The 22759-nt window shown below is 44.4% G+C and overlaps 2 protein-coding genes across 3 annotated transcripts; one reads left to right on the forward strand and one right to left on the reverse strand.

The window, feature by feature from the left end:
- The first annotated feature begins 1230 nt into the window (after positions 1-1230).
- LOC135805203 (phosphatidate cytidylyltransferase 1-like) lies at positions 1231-3245 on the forward strand. The gene has a single exon (XM_065319212.1). The coding sequence runs from the start codon at positions 1460-1462 to the stop codon at positions 2675-2677; it is 1218 nt and encodes a 405-aa protein (XP_065175284.1). The 5' UTR covers positions 1231-1459; the 3' UTR covers positions 2678-3245.
- A 3327-nt stretch (positions 3246-6572) lies between these two features.
- On the reverse strand, positions 6573-21059 carry LOC135805205 (F-box/WD repeat-containing protein 7-like). Of its 2 annotated transcripts, none has more exons than XM_065319215.1 (18): positions 20568-21059; positions 20433-20485; positions 20104-20233; positions 19354-19436; positions 16906-17058; positions 16414-16455; positions 15922-15964; positions 15385-15479; positions 14786-14888; positions 13815-13904; positions 12969-13055; positions 12246-12341; positions 11816-12000; positions 11017-11143; positions 10490-10580; positions 9752-9828; positions 9076-9268; positions 6573-7348 (listed from the first exon to the last, which is right to left on the reverse strand). In XM_065319215.1, the coding sequence occupies exons 1-18, from the start codon at positions 20694-20696 to the stop codon at positions 7236-7238; spliced, it is 1890 nt and encodes a 629-aa protein (XP_065175287.1). In that variant the 5' UTR covers positions 20697-21059; the 3' UTR covers positions 6573-7235. The 2 variants fall into 2 exon arrangements, with proteins under 2 accessions (XP_065175287.1, XP_065175286.1); XM_065319214.1 differs by having other exon boundaries at positions 20433-20488; positions 20568-21058.
- Between the last annotated feature and the right edge of the window lie 1700 nt (positions 21060-22759).

Here is a 22759-nt window from a genome sequence, read left to right on the forward strand (position 1 = left end):
CGGCAGCCGCTTGCCCTGCCAGCGCAATGTGATGGTTGCGGGAAGCCTTTCTCTCTCCAGCATGGCCTTGACTGCCCGAAAGGTGGACTTATCAAGCGAGGCCACAATGATCTGCGTGATAGCGATGCAAAGCTAGCTGATATGGCATTCGGTGGTGTTGTCGTCGAGCCGATCATGGTGCCGGAGGGTGATCGGACGGGGCAGCCTGCTCTTCGGGCAGATTGGCTTGCCCGGGGTGTGTGGGAGGATAACAGGGTGGCGTTTTTTGATAATCGCATCATTGATGCCAACGCACCCAGTTACTCCCATTCATCCTGGGAAGCTACTTCCAACCGCGCTGCTAACGCGAAGAAAAAGAAGTATCGTCAGGCCTCCGAGGACCTCCGTGGGTCGTTCACACCACTGGTTTGTTCCACGGATGGGGTGCTACATCGCGAATACGCCAGCTATCAGAAGCGACTTGCTGGTCGCCTCGCCCTCAAGTGGGACAAGCCATTTTCTATCATCATGGCTTGGGTGCGAGTTCGCAGCCAATTTGCTGTGATCCATGCAGTCGACCTCCGGCTACGCGGGTCTAGAAGGCGCCTGACAGGCCTGTCGACGCAGGATGGTGCTGGGGTAGGCATTGGCCATTGAAAACTGAATTCCGTCCGTTTTACGTGGAATTTCTTGGAGTTTCCCAATGTATTGTACTTGAATAAAATTCTATTTTAACTTTCATGGTATCTCAATTTTTTTTTCACGTCTACATGACTTTATTTTGCCCGTAAAAGAGGCCGTTACCCCGTAAAAAAAAAAAAATCATACATGTACATGATTGTACACTAATCTGTAATCATCATACATGCACACTTTCACGTCTACATGACTTTATTTTGCCCGTAAAAGAGGCCGTTACCCCGTAAAAAAAAAAAAGTATCAGGGAGTCGAAAAAATGTGATATTTTACGACTCCCTGCATACTAGCTGTACATACTGTACGTGGTCGTAGATCTACGTACACGTGGTACTACAGACAGTAGATCTACTACAATGTAACTGTTGTGTACTACTATACTATAATTATGTACTAGTACTCCCTGCCCCTGGTTTCAAACCATGCATGCATGTATCTACCACACCATTTTTGAAGAAGTGCCTGCTGGCCGGCTCGTACAACACAAAAAATGTCATGCATGATTCTGTGCATGCATTTCAAATCGATGGAATATCGTTATCGGGATCGATGGGATCCGGGAGGAAGTGGCACACCACTGCACTGCGAAACCAGACTACGACTCGTAGATCTACACTCAGGAGCAAGAATCTCTTTTTCAAGTACATGGCTGAGTGTGTAGTTGCAGTAATCATTTTTGTGAAGAGCTGTACTGCATGCATGCACAGCTAGCTGTGCAACGAACGGAGTGCATGCAGTGTGCTTAGTATTTTTTTAAATCGAGTTTGTGGAAGGAGTTGACAAAATGTCAGCTCGTCCTCATCGACGAGGTCAAGAAGAGCCATCCCAAACAACAGATAAACCAATGGAATCAAAAGTACTTTCGAATCTAAGCCCGAAATGGAGAAACTGGTGGATTCGTGGATTCGCAACTGCTCTTCTACTGATGGTGCTTGCATTTGTGTTGTGGATCGGGCCACTTGGATTGATGTTCGCAGTCCTGATAATTCAAGTTAAATGTTTCCATGAAGTTATCTCAATTGGTCACAAGAAGTACAGGGAATACGAATTTCTCTACTTCCGAACATTGCAGTGGTACTTCTTGATGGCATCGAACTACTTCTTCTATGGAGAGATCTTGCCAAGCACGTTCTTTGTATTCTTCAAAACTGGAAATTATCTACCTGTGCTCTTACGTTATCATCTGATTATCTCGTTCCTCATGTATGTGTCCGGCCTGGTGGCTTTTGTGCTGACGCTCCAGAAGGGTTCCTACAGGATGCAGTTCAAAATGTTTGGCTGGACACATGTCACTTTGCTGATCATTGTGACCCAGTCACATTTAATCCTACAGAACCTGTTTGAGGGCATATTCTGGTTTGTTCTGCCTTTGCTGCTGGTCGTCTGCAATGACATTATGGCCTACATATTTGGATTCTTCTTTGGACGAACCAGCTTGATTCAGCTGTCACCCAAGAAGACCTGGGAAGGATTTATCGGTGCGTTCTTCAGCACTTTGCTGTTTGGATTCCTTTTCGCATGGTTCCTGGCTCAGTTTGAGTTTTTTGCTTGTCCAGTGGAGTATCGTGAGGACAGCATACTCGCAGCAACGCTATCATGCAAGCCTGCATTCATATTCACACAGCAGCCGTATGAAGTACCCCTGGCATTGCATCCAATCCTAGGCAAAGTATTGATGATCTATCCAGCTCAGTTCCATGCAGTAATGCTGGCAGCATTTGCATCATCCATTGCGCCTTTTGGCGGCTTCATGGCCAGCGGCTTCAAGCGTGCATTTGAGATCAAGGACTTTGACAACTTGATCCCCGGCCACGGCGGATTCATGGACAGATTTGATTGCCAGTTCCTGATGGCCACTTTCACGTATGTGTACGTTGTGACGTTTGTACATGCTGTGAAGCCCAACTACGTGCTTCGCCTCTTCATGTCAATGAACAGTGAGGAGCAGATCTCGATCTATCATCAAATCGAGGCTCACCTCAGAGAAACCCAATTGATCTAGTATGCATATTAGGCGTCGCAACTATACATGTAGTGGTTATCGTGAGATCGAGTTTGCGCGGCGACTTTTTTTTTTTTTTTTGATACGATTACTATTTTTCCATGATAAATCATACCATAATACTGGACTGCATGAATAGTTTCCTCTCCTGAACTGTGCCCTCTCAATGCCCCCTTTCCCCACGTGGGTGCATGCACCCATGCAGGAACACCTCTCGCTAGAAACACCAGGGCGCTATTTACGGCTCAGCTTGTTGGTATATTGCATGTCGTCGAGGTGATTCTTTGTCCCACAGCTTTACCAGTACCGACATGTACCGCCGGTATCACAGAAACAGTTACGGCAGAAGATAATCAGCAGGAGACTACACATGAAAGGACCAACATCATCAATTTTTGTATGGCTGAAATGATCACATGTATACCGTTGATTCAAGTGTTACAACGAAACGATAACGTAATCGGTAGAATTTGATAATCAATAATTATCATTATTTTGTGCTAGTGATTTTTGAACAAACGGCGAGGAGACAACAATTTGATAACTGCAATCAGTAATACAAGCTGGATCGACATTTGTGTACACTTTATTCTTGTAATGTAAAACTGTGGAGACAATGTGCAATAAAACGATGAAAATGTGAAGAAATGGTGTAGAGAAAATAAGGATTCAAACAAGTTTTCGTACAACACTCATCCGGAATCTTCGTTGTACTAGAGGACACTGAAAACAAAATTGAACTATCATAGAAAATCTAAGTTAGAGAAATAACACTAAGAACAACAGCAGTGAAATTTACAAGTGTGAATAATTATTTTAACAATGAAAGCGAGAGCAATAACGAATGTGTGTACTAACACTAAACTTGCAACTGAAAAAATGAACAAAGAAGAGAAAGAAAGAAGGAAGGACAAAGTGATAACAAATAACAGCAGTACATTACACCTAGAACATTAACGGCCAAGCTTGGCGCACCAAACATGACACTTTACTTGAAAAATTTCAACCCAATTATACTATCTTTCTGTACACACAAATTAGGCTTATACAGACGCTGACAGAAGGCTTCCAACACTTTTAACTGTAGTCCATAACCACTGATAACCATGACGACCACGGCACAATACAGTGAAAGAAGAGTCGGAATACGAATTGCAACCATCTAGTGATTTTTGTTGGTGAATTTGAACAGTAACAGATGAACTCATCATGTACATTGTGCTGTAGATCTACAGGACTGTATATTAATGTGTAGGATAACCGAGTAGATACTACATTGCATATGCAACCAGGATGCTTGTTTCATAGACTTCGAACAAATTTTGTTCGAAGTCTATGAAACAAGCATTCTGCATTGATATTAAATTTTGAAACTTTAATCAATCTTTAATCAATCATTGAATCTTTACAAGGATAGGTTCAGGGTTCACAAGCAAGAGTTGATATACCGGTAACCGAGAGTACATAAATGTACTCTTGCGGTAACATATACCGTATTTCCGCAAATAAAAGGCCGTCCTCGTATACAACGCCTTCCTCGTATACAAGGCCGGGGTAGGGGGCGATTGAAAAAAATAAAAGACCGTCTCCGATTAGAAGACCGGGCCTGCTAAATGAGTCTTTGTTCTTGTGTTAAAAATAGAAGACCGTGCTCAAACTGTGGGAAAAATACAAGACCATGCTCAAACCGTGTAGAAGAAAATGGAAGAACGGGGGTAAAACCGTGTGGCGAGAAATAGAAGACCGGGGTCAAACTGGGTTGAAAGAATAAAAGACCGTCCTCGATTATAAGGCCGGGTTAGGACGAGGTTGAAAAAATAGTAGACCGGCCTACTATTTTGTGGAAATACGGTAAGGCCAAATAAAAAAAAGATTGTTTATCGTCAGCGCCCGCCCTGGATTTCACCCTCCCGATCCAGGGCACTGAAATTATTTTATTTTTTAGTTCCTGTAAATGTACGGCATGTACTGCGATCTACGCCATACGGCCTCTAATCAGCGTGGCTGTAGATATTGGAAGGCCAAGTCCGCAGATTGAACCATACAATAGCGCCTACATGTCGTGTAGGTGCTATGGGCTTGAAAAATTATTTTCCATGGCCTAGGTATATGTATGTGTAGGGCTCCCTGGATTGGTTATCTGATAAACAAAATCTGTTTCACCCCTATACACTCAAACGTCTCTTACCCGGACGCCTCAGATACGGGCACGTCTCTCTACTGGGCATCTCCGGCTTGAGTTTCTATGGCAAAAATGCTTCGATTTTGGGGGTTTAAACTTTGTTTTGTATGCGCAAGCGCTAATTTGTCAATGCCAACCTGTGTAATCCACACATTTTTATCAATGGATTCTTTTTGTATCCTGAACATGTGCAATATGTGCCAAATAAACCTCTTCAAAAAATGATTATGATACATGGTAGATGAGTTATCCTGAGGTACGGGCAAATCTGAGATACGGGCAGTGCCCGGATAAGAGACGTTCGAGTGTACTACTTTTTCTGCATATCTATCCCCACTTCCATAGTCTGTCCCCCGTGAATTCCACGACAGAATATCAGAAATTCCGTGCAGAATTCTGCGGCTGAAAACAGTAAATTCTGCGGTAATTCTGCAAGGGAAATGAGCGTAAAAATAGATTGAACTTCCGCAACACCACCGAAATTTGTTGTCCCTATAAACTCTGAACCGAAATTTTGCGAAATCCTGGTCCAAAAAATTGAAAGCTCCAAAATGTACCTTGCAAGTTGATTTTGAAAGTCACAAGCGGGTTGGTTTGGCTGTGAAATACATCAAAAGTCTCCAGAAAAAGCAGCTTTTCTCTCCTTACGAAGTAGCGGTGAGGCATCCTGCAGCTTCATAACTCGAAGAGAATTGGTGAGCACACATGCTCATTCCCTGGGCACTGCAAATTCACAACTCATTTCATTTCACATAATCATTTTCATTTTCGAAAATGATTATGTGAAATGAAATGAGTTGTGAATTTGCAGTGCCCAGGGAATGAGCATGTGTGCTCACCAATTCTCTTTTCTCTCCTTTCTGTAATATTCCACGGGATTTTCTGAATTCTGCGGACACTACTGGATTCTGCGGAAATTCTGCAAGCCGCGGAATCGCGGAATTCACGGGGAACAGCATAGTGATGTTGCTATTCTCAGCTGGTAGTTGCAATTTCTGTCTGAATTACAGTCCTACTTTAATAATACATGTACCAACTCTTTTTTCAAACCAATAGCTTCCATCTGTGCACATGTGAGCCCTATAAGCCACCAACATTTTAGAGAAAAAAACTGGGGTGGTTCTGCTTGTAAAAATGATGCAGATTATAATCATACTATACTAGTAATTACTGTACAGCAGGAAATTTTTGGACGGAATTTATTTTCGTATGATTTCGTACGCGGCCTCTTTTGTACTAAAATTAATTCCGTTCTAAAATTTGTCCCTGTGAAGTTATTAATATTATGTACACTATACATGCGAACGCGCGCATTTAGCATGCAGCACTGTACAAAAATAAAATCCGTACGAAAGGTCGAAAATCGGCTTTGTCCGAAAATATTTCCGTCCGAAAATTTCCTGCTACAGTACTAGAATTGATCGCCAAGTAACAGTGTGGTGCAAAGGTGAAAACCAGGGAGTCGTCAAATACAAGCATTTGACGACTCCCTGGTGAAAACTCCCAGTCGTTTCCGCTCTTCTTTTTTTTGTAACTTTGGGCTGTTTGTTTTGTTTTCTCCTGCTGTCCTTTACCTATGGCACAAAACATACAATGTGCATCGCCCTTTTCTATTCTCGATGCTTCTCCTCCAACGATTACAGCATGAAGTAGTCAGTACGGACACTGACACAAACCCCATCTATAACAATAACAGCAGCAGCCAGAAGGCAGTTCTTCGTTGTCAACACAATCTTCAGCTTCAGTTATATTCTAAACATGAGAGGTGCAGTCAACGTAGATATGGCTCAGTTGCTTCCACAGTGCAGTGCAGCACGAGAAAATAATGCCTCGTGCATTCATCAAGGGAGGCTCTGCATTGTAGTCTATCATGACTATGGTAATCGAAAACAATGATCTTGACTAATGAACTCTGATAAAAGTGTTAGACGGGACCGACCAAGAATACTATAATAAGTGCAAGGCCTCCTATCAGGCCCAAAAAAAAACAGTTCCGTGTTTGCACAATCGACAAAAAACGGAGCAAAATATATGCAGTGCACGTAGCACCCACCAAAGCGACATGTCTATGTATATGACCTGCACAAACAAAACACAGACACAGACGTATGTTCAATGTGGAAAATAGACAAAAACAAGAAAATAATTTCAGTACTATGGGGAGGTATGTACATCAAGGCAAACTGGGATACAAATAATACATAATGCAAAATGAAAGACCCGCCTTCCTTTGTGAAAAAATATTTAACTCGATGTATGAACAAATTATAACAAACTTGGTATAGCAAGTCACTAGAAGTACTGTAAGATATAATGATATTGTTGCCATTGCTGCTGTTGCTGCCATCGTCATTGTCAACGTGATTAGGCTCTGCCTCACATATGATCAAAATCCAAAACAAGCAGTTTGGTGTCTTCAGTGCCGTTCCTGCTACCTACTGCGCAGACTAACTTGCGGTCATTGCAGCACACCCGCCACACAACACCTCCTGAAAGAGTGAAAGAGAGAGAAATGGAAAGAGAGAGAGAGAGAGAGAGAGAGAGAGAGAGAGAGCCGACCATGTTGTCAATGTGACAGTCTAGCAACTACTGCTTTGCTGGAGGAGAGCATTTCATACAGTAACATCGGGATCGTAAGAACGCGGGGTGGACAGGCTTAGCCTGGCACGTTCTCAAACTCCTCAGCGAAATATTCTGAGAATCAAATACATGAGTCTGCATGATCAGTCCAGGTCCAGGTGCTTCAGTGATCTGTGTGTGCTCTCTGAATTTAATGATTCTACCCTGAGCATTCTCACGATAAGCATGTTCAGAATCCTGATAAGTTATGTTCCTGTACACATACTTTATCCAACGAGGACTTTCAGGGGGGGGGGGGGGGGGCACAAAGTTTCAATGGATGCCCGCATCCCGGTAAGCACCATAAAAACCGGCAATAAGGCCCAGGGCGGTATTTCGGATAGGTGAAATCAGGCGATTTTTTTAATATTTTCACATCAACCTACTGTACTGATATGCACATGGAGCTGTACACACACACACACACACACACACACACACACACACACACACGAGTGTGACACTTGGGTGTGCACACAAGCAGTGTGCACGATGCTGGGTGGGCGCTTATACGGGATTTTACGGTAGTACAATGCCAGCCATAACTCTAAATGGCACAAGAGACGTTCGGTCCTATCCGATCAGCAACACTAAAGCATTTTTACTGCCAACATCTTATCTGTGACCCTTCTGTTGGCAGAGTAAGGCCACACCAAGTTTTTTCATTGTTTCTCGTCACCGAGCGCGTACCTTTCTTGAGGATTGGACCAAAAAAAAAAATCTCGCGTCCCGGTAAACACGCATAAAAAGGCGTTGTAAAAGTACGCGCGGCGTCAAATCTGGGGTGCAGTGCTAGTGCACGAACCGAAGGACGACTTTTGCACCGTGTATGTACGCATACCGGTAGTTCAAGTACCACACCACCACACGACCTGGTCGTCTTCTTTGCTACACACAGTACCATCCAGCAAGAAGAGGAAGCACCAGTGAACTGGACTTCTTTCTGTTTTGGGACTTGGTCTCCCTATTGTGTCATGCCATACTATGACAGATGCAGCTGTACATTGCTAGACTCGCCGCAGCATGTACTGCGCAGTTCATACGTTGTGACTGTTCGCTCCATTGTCATTGGAGCCTGCTGTATTCATTGTCTGGACTTGTCATGTCATGCCATGCCTTATCCCATAAGGTTTCTGTTTTAAATTTTAGCACAAGCGCGCACTTGGCTGTTCTTTTATGTACCCCTTGTATAATAACTTTGGTTTGCTTTCTTTCCTATTTAAATAACATGCAACACTGGACTTCCTCACCAGAGGCCGGTGCAGGAGCCTGGTTTTCTGGCTGTATGTTGCAATTGACTGTCACGCGTGGTGTATAGTCTGATTTTAGGTCATAAATTGGGCCTTTGTAGTGTAAATAGCAGTTTTTGTTTTTCAAACCCTATTTTGTTTTTTTTCCGCCCGCCCGCGTTCCTTTTGAGATTTTCAGGTGACGAGAAACAATGAAATAACTTGGTGTGGCCTAATGGTGATAAAAAAGAGTAAAAATACACCTGCTGAAATACTACTACATGTATAATGCTGCACTAGAGTTTCGGAATCATCCTGGTTGCAAGCAGGATGACTAAATGCCAAACTACGATAATATCTCCACTTACCAGATCTCGCGCTCCACAGTGAGACCAAATCACGGACAAACTCTCCTGTCTGCATATCCCATAACTTAACGGTGCCATCATCGCTGCTCGTGATGGCAAACTTCTCATTGAACTGCAAGCTGGTGACAGCTGATTGATGGCCTTTTTGACCATGGAATGTATGTAGACACTGTCCTGAGACGATGTTCCACACCTGCACAAAAGCAATAGACCAACAAAACAGATAACACACCGTAAGAGGGTTATGTAAGCATTTCAACACACATGTCCACCTTGCCCCCAAATAGGCAGACAGGAAGATATTACCAAATGCTATAATAAACATCCATTGATGATGGCCTATACACATGCCCAATGTATAGCTAGGGGTCGGTTGCTACACGGCTGGGACATTTGGAAGCGCACCATCGGCGGCACCCTCCCTACCTGAAACTGGCGATAAAAATTATGGCTTCAGCATGACGAGTATGATACGTTATGTATACGACATAGTCGGACATACAGTGGAACCTCGCAAATACAGACAAGGGACCAAACATGCACAAGGTGTGTCCTCGTGTGTGGAGCGTCAAAGACGAGTCATCGTACATCGAAAAATGCCCAAATATGGTACAGGCATAAATCATGCCCCTTTGAGGTGATAAGAAACACAGCAGGTATCAGTGAGCGCACTTACCTTTACCGTTGAATCAGCATTACCAGATACAAGAATGTCACCAGACAATTCCATGCCACTCGTCAGACTTTGATGGCCTACATGGATGTTGAAGACAGAACGTAAAAACAACTGTTGGAAACTTGGAATATCATCCAAATGTCGACGAATCCACGACCTCTCACAATAGTAACATTTCAACACCATTGGACGCCCATCGCCAGAGGCGATGATAGCGATGCTACAGCAGAAGCCATAGTAGCTTGTGCTGGGATTGCACCATTCAACAGCTTGCAAGGCTGAAGAATTGACCGCCACTATTCAACCTGGTCTACACCACACAGCTATGAAGTGGCTTTTTCTGGCCAGTGAATCCCTACTTTTTGGTCTTTTTCGATTTTTCCCGCACACACATCACACCACATACTCCGGCATGCACTGGCTGTTGGTAACCACCCAGGAGAATGAAAGAAAGACAGGAGGAGTCTGAGAAAGAGAAGAAAGACGTGTGTGACCATAATCGTCGGGAATCGAACCCGCAATCTATCGATTGGAAATCGCTGCAAATACCACTGCACCATATGGGACACATACACATACACTATCATGCAAGTAGATTGCATTCTGAAGTGAACAAATAGTCACACCAGACAAGCAATGAACACTGCAACGCATTATGGATACTGAGAAACCAAATCATGCACAGATTCCAGCAACATCAACAGCACCAAAAACAAACAAAAAATAAGAATGCTTTACCCCAAAGCGTGTGAAGACACGTGCCGGCAAAAGCATCCCAGACGCGAATGGAGGTGTCCAGTGAGCCGCTCACAATGTGCACGCCATCAAACTGTAATTCAAACAAAAAGGAAAAATTTCAGTTATCAAAAAGGGTGCGAGCAAAGTGGTTAGAAAGCATTGGCTTTCCAAGCAGTTTGCCGGCTTGATTCCCAGTCTGAGCGAAGATTATTTCCACCCTCAGGAGACCCATCTGGGATTGGATACCTGGCTTCAGTCGGGGAGGCAAAGGCGACGAGGGAGATGAGATGAGCACCTCCCTCCCTATGCCGGGTTCATTAAAGCAGGGGTCTCTAACACCTTCTACCTCTACGGTCAGAATTGACTACGCGCCACATTTACCGTTACCAAAGACAAAAACCCAAGCACAAAAGTCAAGATACCAGCAGACAAAGAAGCAGCACCATCGAACTATCAACTGCACAGGGAAGAACACTGAGAAGGAGAAAAGAAAGGAAGGCAGACTGTGAGACAGACACATTCCGTACCTGCAGAGAGTAGACGCGGTTGTTGTGTCCTTGCAGTACATGAAAGCACTCGCCTGTCTCAGCAATCCACACACGGACAGTGCAGTCATAAGAGCCACTCACAATGTAGTTTCCATTGTACTGAACGCTAAACAGAAACAAAAAGAAGTAGTCACATAACACATGAATGGTTTGGATGTGTTGATATCAGGTAATTGTCAAACGTAACAAAGTTTCAATGCCGGTTGAGAGTCTGGTGTGTAATCATAGCATCAGAAGTGTGATGCGAATTCGCGAAATGCCATTCACGGAAGAAATTAGAGATGCAACGCTGCTTTGCCGATGTGCCTCAAAGCGCAATGCAGGGGTGTGCGACAATCGGGCATTCACCAAGCTCCACTTCTGTGATCAGCCAGTTGCAGTGATTGCGGGAGCTTCGCGATGGGTTCCAATTGGAGGTTTCCATGGTTACGCGGCCGTCGCATCACAAAAATGCTTCTGGGAATCCCGATTTAGGCAACATTTACATCAACCAAGCAGCACAAAACGACTGGAGGTTGTTCTAGAATATATTTGCACTGCACTGGGTGTGTTTTAGTTGAGCCAAGCCCACAAGAAAAGAAAGCCTGAGCACAATTTGAGAATCGCTTTGTCCAGCTAGAGGCAACGAGGCGAAAAAGAAATCTTGATAAGTATGAAAGTCATCCACAGCAACATTATTGTGAATCACTCATGGATAAAGCTTTCCATTCTTAGTTGCGGCATGTAACCTATTGTGAAGGCACCATCACTACATATGATGATGTGACCAAGTCCTTACCAGCGCACAGCAGCCACATGCCCATTCAGTGTGAAGACACACTCTCCCGAGTGAATATCCCAGACGCGCAGTGTAGCATCACGAGAGCCACTCACGACACGATTGTCTGCCATCGCTAAACAGCGCACAGTGCTTGTATGCCCAACCAATGTGTGTAAACAAGCACCTGTTTCAGCATTCCATATCTAGAAAATAAAACAAGAAGGAAGAAAAAGCACATCCTTCATTACTTCACAGCTGCAACAGAGATCTCCAACACTTGGGAGAAAAACTTAAAGTTCCCACTGTTGTGCAAGCACCGAATCAACCGATTTCCGTAGTCTTTTCGGTGTTGCCGGATCCATAGAATGCTATGAAAACCTCGTCATGCACAAACTCTACAACGGTTTCAAATATCAAGTAGATTGGTGTGCTACACTGCTGCACTCACCTTGAGTGTTCTGTCAGTAGACCCGCTAATGACAGTGTTATTGACGAACTGGGAGCACCAGACACCACCAGTGTGGCCATGCAAGGTCCGCAAACACTAAACAGAAGGGGAAGTCATAAAAAGTTGCCATGGTTAGAAGATGGGAGCCAACAAGCACAGGAGCATAGGACCAACACGTGCCACGTACATCCAGTGAAACTTAAGTGAAAAGTAGCCTGGATATAGCACACTTTTCTCTTTGCATTGGACATCAATTACGACCCATACAATCATGTACTTTATTAAAGACCCCGGGTATGCTTTTCAAGTTTTCAAGTCATTTGATCTGGGATACAGAGCACCTCAGTACTGATTTTTACGCCCCTTGGAGGTATGACTGAAGTTTCATTGTAGATACACACAAAACCAAGAAGATTCTGCTTATAGACGGAGTACAAAAGAGGATCATACGCTAGTATATGCCCTCCCTGGTAATAAGAGTCCTCCGGCTCGGGAGAGTGCTCAATGAAGATGGTCCCATTGGAGAGGCTGTGTAGTGCCACACACACCACTCTGCTCACTTGAGTGTGGCGCTACTTTATTCATGGTTTGGATTTCTTTGGCCAGAACTGTAGATCAAATTGTTCAGCAAGAACACAGACTCTCCAATGGGACCATCATCCATGCAGCCTCCAATAGTAGCCACAAATTAATTTTAAGGAAGTGTTTACATTATGAACTCACCTTTCCCGAGGCGACAGACCAAACTTTTAGCGTGTTATCATCAGACCCGCTGACAATACGGTTCCCAGAGAACTGAAGACAGGTTATCTGGACGAGACAGAGAAAGCAGGCAGACTAGGTATACAAGTATGGGCAAGAGAAAAAAAAGCACAATATTGAGGACAAGACAGCATTAACCCTTTACCATCCGACCAAATTTCCCCAGGAGTCCCAAATGCAATAATTCTCACCTTATTCTGAGAATATCTTCAGTTCTAATCAACCAATTTTCACTATCTTGGGCATTCTGGAAAGCTCTCCACGAGCTGCGTACATTGAGCTCAAACAGGACACTCCCGAGATCACATATCCAGCGCCAGGGAGCTTCAAATACACCCCATCGCTGGATATACGAGGAAATTCTCTCCTCGCCAGCCATTTCTCGCTCCTTCATCGTAAACATTCCAATTTTTTTGCTTGAGTTTCTTTTCATGCTGCCCACGCGATCAAAGCATGCCAAAGTGACTCAGCATGTCAGGAGAGGGGAAAATCCCCGCTCAAGGTCAGTCACTCGAAAAGAAATTCGACTTTTGCCGTAGCTGAAATGTCGAGCGACATATCTTTGGAATGCGACATCGCAGCATTTTACTGATTGCTGCAATGGAAAGCTGGGCTCTTCGGCTTCTTCCTAGATACTTAGTTCTTTACATTCCGACAAGAATCGATCGAGTTACGAATGTTTTAGTGTATGCATGTCCATCGATCTCTAGAGATCGATTCAAGCACGCACGGATGGTAAAGGGTTAATATAATTTGTAGTTTCATCAAGACTGGTCTTTTCATATGCTATGTCTGCATCCTGCTCACCACATGATCGTCGTGTCCCTTGAGTACTTTTTTGGGTCGCAGCTCTGCACGCCGCCAATTGTACTCTATCCGGTACTTGATGAAGAAGGCCTAGAGGACCAGAAGAAGAAAAAAGAAGAAGATAACGCCTCATTTCAGGGAGGATTTAAATAAATAGATCAAGCTTCACGTCTTCATATTTTCCATGAAAGTAACAAAGTCAATCCAGGGATAAATTTATTGTCATATTTTTGCATAGCAGTTTCGGCTATACAAAATCACAGTTGTGTAGCAGTCTTTAGTTTTGATTAGCGTTGGGTGTTTACCGCATTGTCCTTGAGAGTGATGCTTGAACGCCCATTTGCAAAAAACCCCGACTGAATCATACATGTGCACGCAGATTGAGAGTGCCTGCATCACATACACTGCACTGCATGTTACTTGACAGCGCAGGCTAGGCATGGATAGTCTGTATGTATCGCAGTTTTCTGCGAGTCACAGTGACTTTTGAGTAGCAGTAGATCGATTTTGCATCGCAAACTGCGATGCGATACAGGATAAATTCATCCCTGCAATCAATCATGCAGAATTTCCTACATCCCTGACCCGGCTAAGTAAAAGTGGCTTGCCTATACATTTTGAAAGACAGTTGAAGGTACAGTGATGGTTCACCCCAAGAACATGCAGTCAGTATATTATTGTAAAGTCACATATGGGCTTATCACACGCCAATATAAAGGCTATACTTCTTCCAGAATTCAAATAAAATTTGTATCCTTCACAACAGCTATTTCTATGTAGGCCAGCACAAAAACCAGGCCTTTCATACGAAACTCGAAAGGTTCATTTTGAAAATCAGGCTTCTGAACGAGAAATGCATTCTTGCAAGAAACACCACCTGCAAACACAACGATCACTACTTTGACTTATGGGTCTGTGCCTCAGTTCTCCTACACTTTGCAGGAAGCCACAGAGGACCAAACAACGCTTACCATTTTCCAAGAATTAGAACGAAAGGGAATATTAGATCTCCGACGCTTCTTAACTGAAGATGTATCTTTGATGCCATATTCCTGACATTTCAATTTCCAAAGGCTGTACAGAAGACACACAAACCCGCGCAATTGGAAAGGCGGTACATGACTTAGACGTGCATGTAAGCTCGCTGCTTTTCTCAGTTAGAGCACTCTGACATAGATGCTTTGAGCCGGTTTTTCACCAGACTTCATTGCAACCAGCCCGCCAGTCACTCTAAGCCCTGCTGATGAGACCTACAGGGTCGACTACTGTAGCTGAAAATTCCAAGAAGTGGGAATTTCCATTTTGGCACTTTTCCATTATGCAGAACGCCCCAAAAGCCAGCAAAAATACGCACAAATGTGTGGTTTCACGCGTACACACGCAAGTTGTGAACACAGCTTTAATGCACCCAATGCTTTTTCAGGGGACGAAGGTCTGGGAAATGCTACACTTTGTACCCTCCAGTAAATGGCAACAACTACGGATGGCCACTAAGGTATGCAATGTTCATACTGTCAGAGTAATGGCAAGGATAGCTTGGACTAAAATAATAGTCTGTAGTGCCACTCACAGTGGATCATTGCAAAGAGACCTCCAACTTGTACAGACTTGAGAACAATGGATCAAGTCACTTGCACTCAGGTGAGAGAGTATCCGAAGTGATACCTGCGGAATGGGGTGGTAGAGCAAACACAAACATACACACACACGACACTTCGTCACAAGAAAAAAACAATTAATGCGCCTGCTAAACAGATACTGGTGAGTTTCTATGGCTTTGAAAAAAAACCCGATGTCGGGTTCAACTCCAGTTTACCAACTATACTAGTATTAGAATGCATTAATAGTGAAAAGAAAAGAAAAACAATTTTTGATAGTGTAAATAGGCCAAACATTTCTCATACTCCAAATGCAAAATGCATGCAGTATGCGCTTGCATGGTAGCTGCTCCGTTTCTCCCTCACTAGTTGTTGCCGAAGCTGGTATTTCAAGTCATGTGCTCTATTAATTTCATCTCGAGGGTGCAAGCTATTTTTTTGCATTCCAACAAATTAGGAAGGAAGGCAATGAGAATGATACAATAATCTACGTTGATTTGAAACAGTACCTCCTTAGGTAGAAAAGTGATGAAGTCCCTCTTGAATTGTGGCCTGAGAGAAAGAAGCACAGAAAATCATATCAAAAAGAAAGTTCAGTATCATCCATGCACCAATTTTCCAGAGAGCATGGTAAACGACATAAACATAATAGGGAAAATGGCTTCGGAAGCACACAGCACACAGCACATACAACCAGGGTGAGTATATACACAAAGCAAACTTACAAGTACTCGATCATAGTTGCAGAATGATTCACCACACGCTCTCCACAAGTCCTTGGCTACACCAGTACAAAAAGACTTCCCCTAAATTCCACCCATAACTCATGACATAAGGGCATCACACAGGTAGCGAATACTAGCAATAACAGTACGGTGTAATGTAGTACAATACAGCACGTAATGAAGCCCACTATAGGTGTAGCCAAGGACAGGCGGAGAGTGTGAGGTGAAACGTTATGCAACTATGACAAGGCTACAATGGAGCTTCAAAATTCTTACTCAATCATGGCGAGGATATGGCGAACTTGGCCTGGCTCACACCTACATATCACAAACGGCAAGAAAGCACAACAAGAAGTATGTATATGAATATGCTATAACAAAGATTCAAACATCTGGCAAAACATAACCTCCAAGGGATGTGTGCGATGGTACGGGATGCATACGGCATACTTCGCATATGGGTGAAGATCACAAAATTCTGCATGCGTGTAAGATAGTATGCGAGTTTGTACGGGAATACTGAGGCAGCCATCTAGTCAAGTACATACTCATCGCACCAACCTACACAGCGTGCACTTTGGCCATGCAGTGTACAAGTTGTGATCACTTGGTTACTTGACACACGTGGAATGTCTTTGACATAGCTTTGGGAATAAATACTTGAAATTTTCTCTTTTCAGGCATTTCACTTCACCGACTGATCCTTTGAAATGACACAGTAAGAGCTTTGCGTGAGTGAAAATTGGGGGTGGACGGGGCTAGAATTACCTTCCAATTAGCTCGTCCAGCGCAAAACTCTTTTGCTCGTTGGTCCAAGATAGGAACATTTGTATCCAAGGATGCATCATAGTCGGAGACAGAGGTGGAGTGCCAACTCCACTGCTGGGACTATCTCCAGCACAGCCGATCAAATTCGTTTGACTGGACATAACAAACAGTTAAAGAGTAGAGCCCACAAGCTCTCTTCCATTAACACTGCAATAATTCAACTCATTTCAGAATACAACGTTTCAATGATGTGCAAGCTCCCAAACCAGCATTGATAAAGGCCAACTCCCCTGTCAGTAAGAGCTGGGTGTGAGAAGCAGTGCAATAAGAATTCAGCTGATAGTAATAGCGCTAATAGAGAGGTTCTGCACAACGAAAATTCGAACGAAGTTTCGCGCCAGGCCTTGCGAAAATGTGTACGAATTTTCGCACGAACTTTGTGTTCTGCACATTTTCGTAGTTTGCACGCGCCAAGTGCACGTACGACATGACCAGGGAGTCGTAAAATACTTTATTTTACGACTCCCTGGACATGACCCAATCTCACGAAACTTCCTACGAAAGTTCATTTCGCGTTCCCTGCAAGTTTCGCGTCCAAAATTGCGAAAGTTCGTGCGAAGTTTCTCACTTCGTGACGTGGAGCGAAAGTTCGTACACATTTTCGTTTTGCAGAACCTCTCTAATATCGACTATCAGTGGATGGGACTACAGCTGAGGTAAAAACAAAAAGCATATTATTCAGTGCCGAATGTCATGATAATCAGACAATAAGCGAGTGGCGATACAAATTACAGCAATGACCACCCAGCGTTAGAGTTTATCTTCGGAGCCAAATTCTTGATCTCCACAGCCTCCCTCAATTTTCTGCTAGCCCTGTCGCCTTCCCAAGCGAGGACTGATACTGCTGTGAAGACGCTATCTCGTAGTCTCAATCTCCTGCGCGAATGCTTTTTTCTCATGTGGTCATCCCAACGCTTGTCACGGGTCCTTCGACGTGCTTCTCCATTATGTTCCTTTAGACGGTTCTCAAGTGATCGTTCTGTCTCTCCAACGTAATATTCCGTACACCAGTTGCAATCTATTCTGTATACTACACTCTTTTTCATGCAAACCTTCTCCCCGCCAGATCGACACGTAAGACATGGCTCAAGCGAGTGGCCTCGTCTGCGTAATATTCGGTTCCTTGACATATTGGGGTGGAGACTGCTGAACGACATAATCGATTGCGGAGACTGCCCGAGTGCTCATAAACTACTATAGCACGTTGGCGATCAATTGACAGAAGTAAGTGAAAATTTAGAGTCGCCTCCTAGCCAGCCAAAATTAGAGCCTCCTACGTGCCACCAACACTTTGATGTGAAATCAGGACGCTTGAGAGCACCAGATCAGATCAAAATGTGGTTTGGCTAAATTGAGTCCTGCCTCAAAACAATTTTTTGACAATAATTTAAATATTCTTCGAAGTAAAGCATCAGTCCAAGAGCAGGTTTCTGGTAGCTGATCATCGGAAGTGTGAGTTTTAGCTCGGCAAAATGAACTGTCAAGGTGGCCGGACTTCGCGCAACCGGGTCTACTTGGTTGCCTTCACGATCAAGAACTTTGGATCGAACCTGTACTGCAGTGTATCCGTCAGTCAACTTATGGTGCTTTGGGGTACCAAATACATCATTCCTTTTTAGAGCAGTTCACGGCCACGAACTGTAACATGGTGAACTGCCATAATTGGTAGACAGCTGTAAACAATGAATTCCCATATATGGAGGAAGTTTCTCCTTCGCTCTCAAGCCATCGTGCAGTATTTAGTGTTCACCAGCACCTGAGAGATAGGAGTTCTGATTTTTGCTCGGCACTGGACAAGGAAACGAGCCGAGAGTTAGTAAGTCTCAGAACTAAAAGAAATCAGCGATTGCGGCGATAGAAATAACAGGGACACCCATCATTGCTTCTTGGCCGGCGACTACATCATACATGCAAAGCCGAACGACAGTACAGGCACAGCAGTGGCCAAGCAAAAAATCAGTTACGGCTTCTCCTTCTCTACAAAGCGAAAACTCGGCGACAAGTAGGAGTTTATTTGAAATAAATAGTCTCGCTCGCGCGCTCCTCGGTCAAAAATGATGCTGTAGCGGTGTTCACTGCATGCTGCTGCCACTGGAAACACAAGTGCAGGTGACGCGACTTTCGTTTGTCACCACTTGACCAAGTAACTACGCGTTGTCAAGAAGCTGTGACGTCAGACTTTGACGGCCTATTGGCCAAAACAAGTTACTGTCTGCAGAAACTGGCTTTGGGGACCGTCCCACATATACAGAACTATCCATGCATGGACAGTCGGGTATTTGGGGGGACTAGTCTTGTGAATTTACCTCAGCTTATTTAGATGGCAGTGATCACAAGAAAAATCTGGAGTTCAAGACACAGAATTAATTGATATTTGAAAGTGCTCACCCTAGCGAAAGACTGAATGGTCGTTTTCTATTGGGTACATCAGTCACCTCTTCCGTGGGGCTGTCAGCTTGTCTCCGCTTCACCTGAGGACAGTCAAGCACATGGCAGGTAGACAGTACATTATTTTATACTAGCACTCAAGCAGCATCCAGCAATCAGTTGCAAAAAAACAACAACAGGAGCAAGCAGGGTCCGAATGCGCATGCGCGCAGGTGCTCACACGCAACACACGCACACCCACGCCTTATTGGGATGAGAATTAAATATTGAACCCACTACAGCCCAGCCACTCGACAATTGATATTGTCGACAGTAGTATTCCGAAACATTCACACTGCCTTTGTAATGACTGACGCATGGGACCTAGAGAAATAAATCACCCGTAAGGTTTAAACTAAATGCTATGGACGGCACAGTGCCATGCCATTAGCTATCCAGGATAGAATTCACACACACACACACACACACACACACACACACACACACACACACATACACACCTCGCATACACACACACCTCGCATACACACACACACACACACCTCACACACACACACACACACACACACACACACACACACACACACACACACACACACACACACACACACACATGCATACTTAGGCATGCAGCCATACACAGGCAAGTGTGCTGCAGGGATCTGCAGGGATCTCAGCCGACCACATACCAATATGACCAGTACAACAAAGCAAATATTATAACATCGACCAACAGCACTGGATACTTACTTGATAGGCCACATCAGTGTCTTTCAACGCAGGTAGTGACAGTATATCTCGGCATTCGCCATCATCAACCAAGTGCTGCCGCCGTTTTGCTCTTAGCGCACGGGGAGTCATATCCATGCACATACTGGCACTGAAGAAAAGAAAAGAGTGATTTGGACACTAAATTTCGAACCATGAGGATTTAATGCATACGTGTCAATAAATACAGGAAAAACAAGGCAATCCAACAATACGTCAATAGAGATAGAGAATATACATGCATTTGTACGTCTCACATAAGAAAAGTGGGATTTATGTGTGCAACTAGTAAATGTACCAGCGATTCTCACCTGATTGCAGATGGATTAGAACTTGACCGACAAGACTTGAAAAGGTCAGTAGTCTGCTAAAAGGAAATAAAGAAATATGAAGTGATTTCTTTCATCAGATACTTGCCATTGAAAGTCAATATTAGCTGCTTATACCTTTCGACCGTCATCTTTCGCAGGAGAACGCTTTCTGGGACGCAGCGCCCTCGTCACATTACACGAGCCACGGGAATCTTGACCACTGCTTCGAACACTAAGGCCGCGTGTAGCTGGTATATCCACCATCGTCCCACAAGCGAGACGAAAACTACGACGTCCAGACTTCAAAAGAGAAATTTGCGCTCAACTTCGAATTCGACATAACAAAAATGAGGGGGTTTCCTACTCGTCAATGAATTGATAAAGCCAAAACTACTCTGCGCCTCCGAATATTGAAGACAACACTAAGCTAAGCTAATGCTAATGCTCAAGAAGGACAAGATTTAGATCAATTTTCAAGAAGAAGACGAAGAAAGTCAACAATGGACTTTCACTGCACTGGCAGCCATGCGGTCAGCAGTACTTGCCGATCTTCACTGCAACACATTCAAGTATTCTCAACTGCATCTGATCGCAGATGACCCCCGGGCCCATTGTTTGAGATCGAGAGCAGGATGGGTCACGAATCAGTGACTATCAGGGAGCCCTACACACACTGTACTGGTGGCTTCTATGATCCACTCAAAACCGGGCCTACTTGTTAGTTGTAGTGTGGTACACATACCGTAATCCATGCAGTGTACCCAGCATACACCACCATACTTCATATAAAACCATACTACTGGTACGCAGGGAGTAGTATGACTTTGTACTACTTCCTGCTAGTACGCGTACCGACCCGTACCCGGCCTGGCTTGCATGTCGTGCGCGCCCGCACCCGGTACCCGCGGATCCGCCATGCATATGGGCCATGAATGGATATCGACGCGTGAAACAGGCCTGCAGGCCACACGGCACTGTACGATACAGTACCGCCGGCAGGTTGTAGCCGAGTTGGCGAGTACAGTACCAACCAGGGATCCCGGGAGTACTAAAAAACGATTTTTTAGTACTCCCTGGCCTGGTCGTGCATGCAATGATGCATGCCTCTTGTCTTTGCATGCTTGGCGCGTGGGTTCGGTATGGCATGGCAACCAGTGTGGAAATGGCGTAGACGTACATGCTTTGCGCTATTTGAGTTTGAAGTGAGAAGCGGAACTCAAGCACTCTACGAGCAGGATCACAAAACGCTTTGCATGTAGCTAGCTTGTGAAGCCAGTGAGTTACTGAGTTATTAGTTGTGTTCTTTGGTCATGCTTTGCTGACAGCGTACCATAGTCATTGATGGACGTGAAAGAGCAGTGAAACAAGTGAATTCACCTTGCGCAGATCGACCTTTGGTGCAGTCCCACTATGGCCGCACAAGCTTCTGCTCGCGCATGGGCGCGTTACTTTTGCAGGTTAGTCTCTGATTGTATTTTTCTGTCGTCGAGTGCTTTGCATCTTATCGTGCATGTTTGACTGTTGTCTCTCTGACTTCCAATGCAATCTCATGTTTCCGGGTGACTGATAGCACGGTGAGTAATTAATTTTGTTGCATTTAGGGTTCTCCAAGCCGGTCTGCTGTGTGTTGCGTGTCGCCTTGTGAGCCGATTGGTAGTGATTGGTGATCTGAGCTGCCGACGTCTCTCTGACCTGCTGTTTAGACTGCATCAGGTCATGCATAAAAAACTCACTTGAAAAGTTATTGTTTCGAAGCAAGTACAGCGAATGGGCTTTTTTGTAGGCCGAAGTATATGTGCGCCGACTGCAAGTGCATGTAGTTCGAAGTATGTCCTCGAGAGTGCACATGTTGTTCCAAATAGCAAGTGTCTCACAGAATATGTACCGGTATGTACATAACGTCAACAACGAATCCAAATGGCTAAAACCTGTAAATCTTGACCATGAGTCATGACACGCTGTGTCTGTGACATGTGTACACAGTATCGGGTGCAGAAACGTACATCCATAGATAGGTCAGGGTTCAAGACAGTGCATGTACGATCATATACTTCTCATTGTCACATGACTCATGAGCATACAATGATCTGTCCTCGCACTATACTGCGATTCCACGGACGCGCAATTTTCCGTGTTATTGACTTTCATCTGCATTTTCAAGAACATTTGCATAAAACCCGCGTTATCCATGGGAATGCAGTGCACAAGAAAACAGTACAGTCGAATCGCGCGCCGAAGAACGTGGAGCCCAAGAACGCCCAGCCTGAAATGCTAAGAACGCCATAGCCTCGGGTTAAGAACGGTGGTGTTAGTTCTCTAGTAGCGTT

This window comes from Sycon ciliatum, chromosome 1 (genome assembly GCF_964019385.1).
Source record: "Sycon ciliatum chromosome 1, ocSycCili1.1, whole genome shotgun sequence".
Classification (NCBI taxonomy): domain Eukaryota; kingdom Metazoa; phylum Porifera; class Calcarea; order Leucosolenida; family Sycettidae; genus Sycon; species Sycon ciliatum.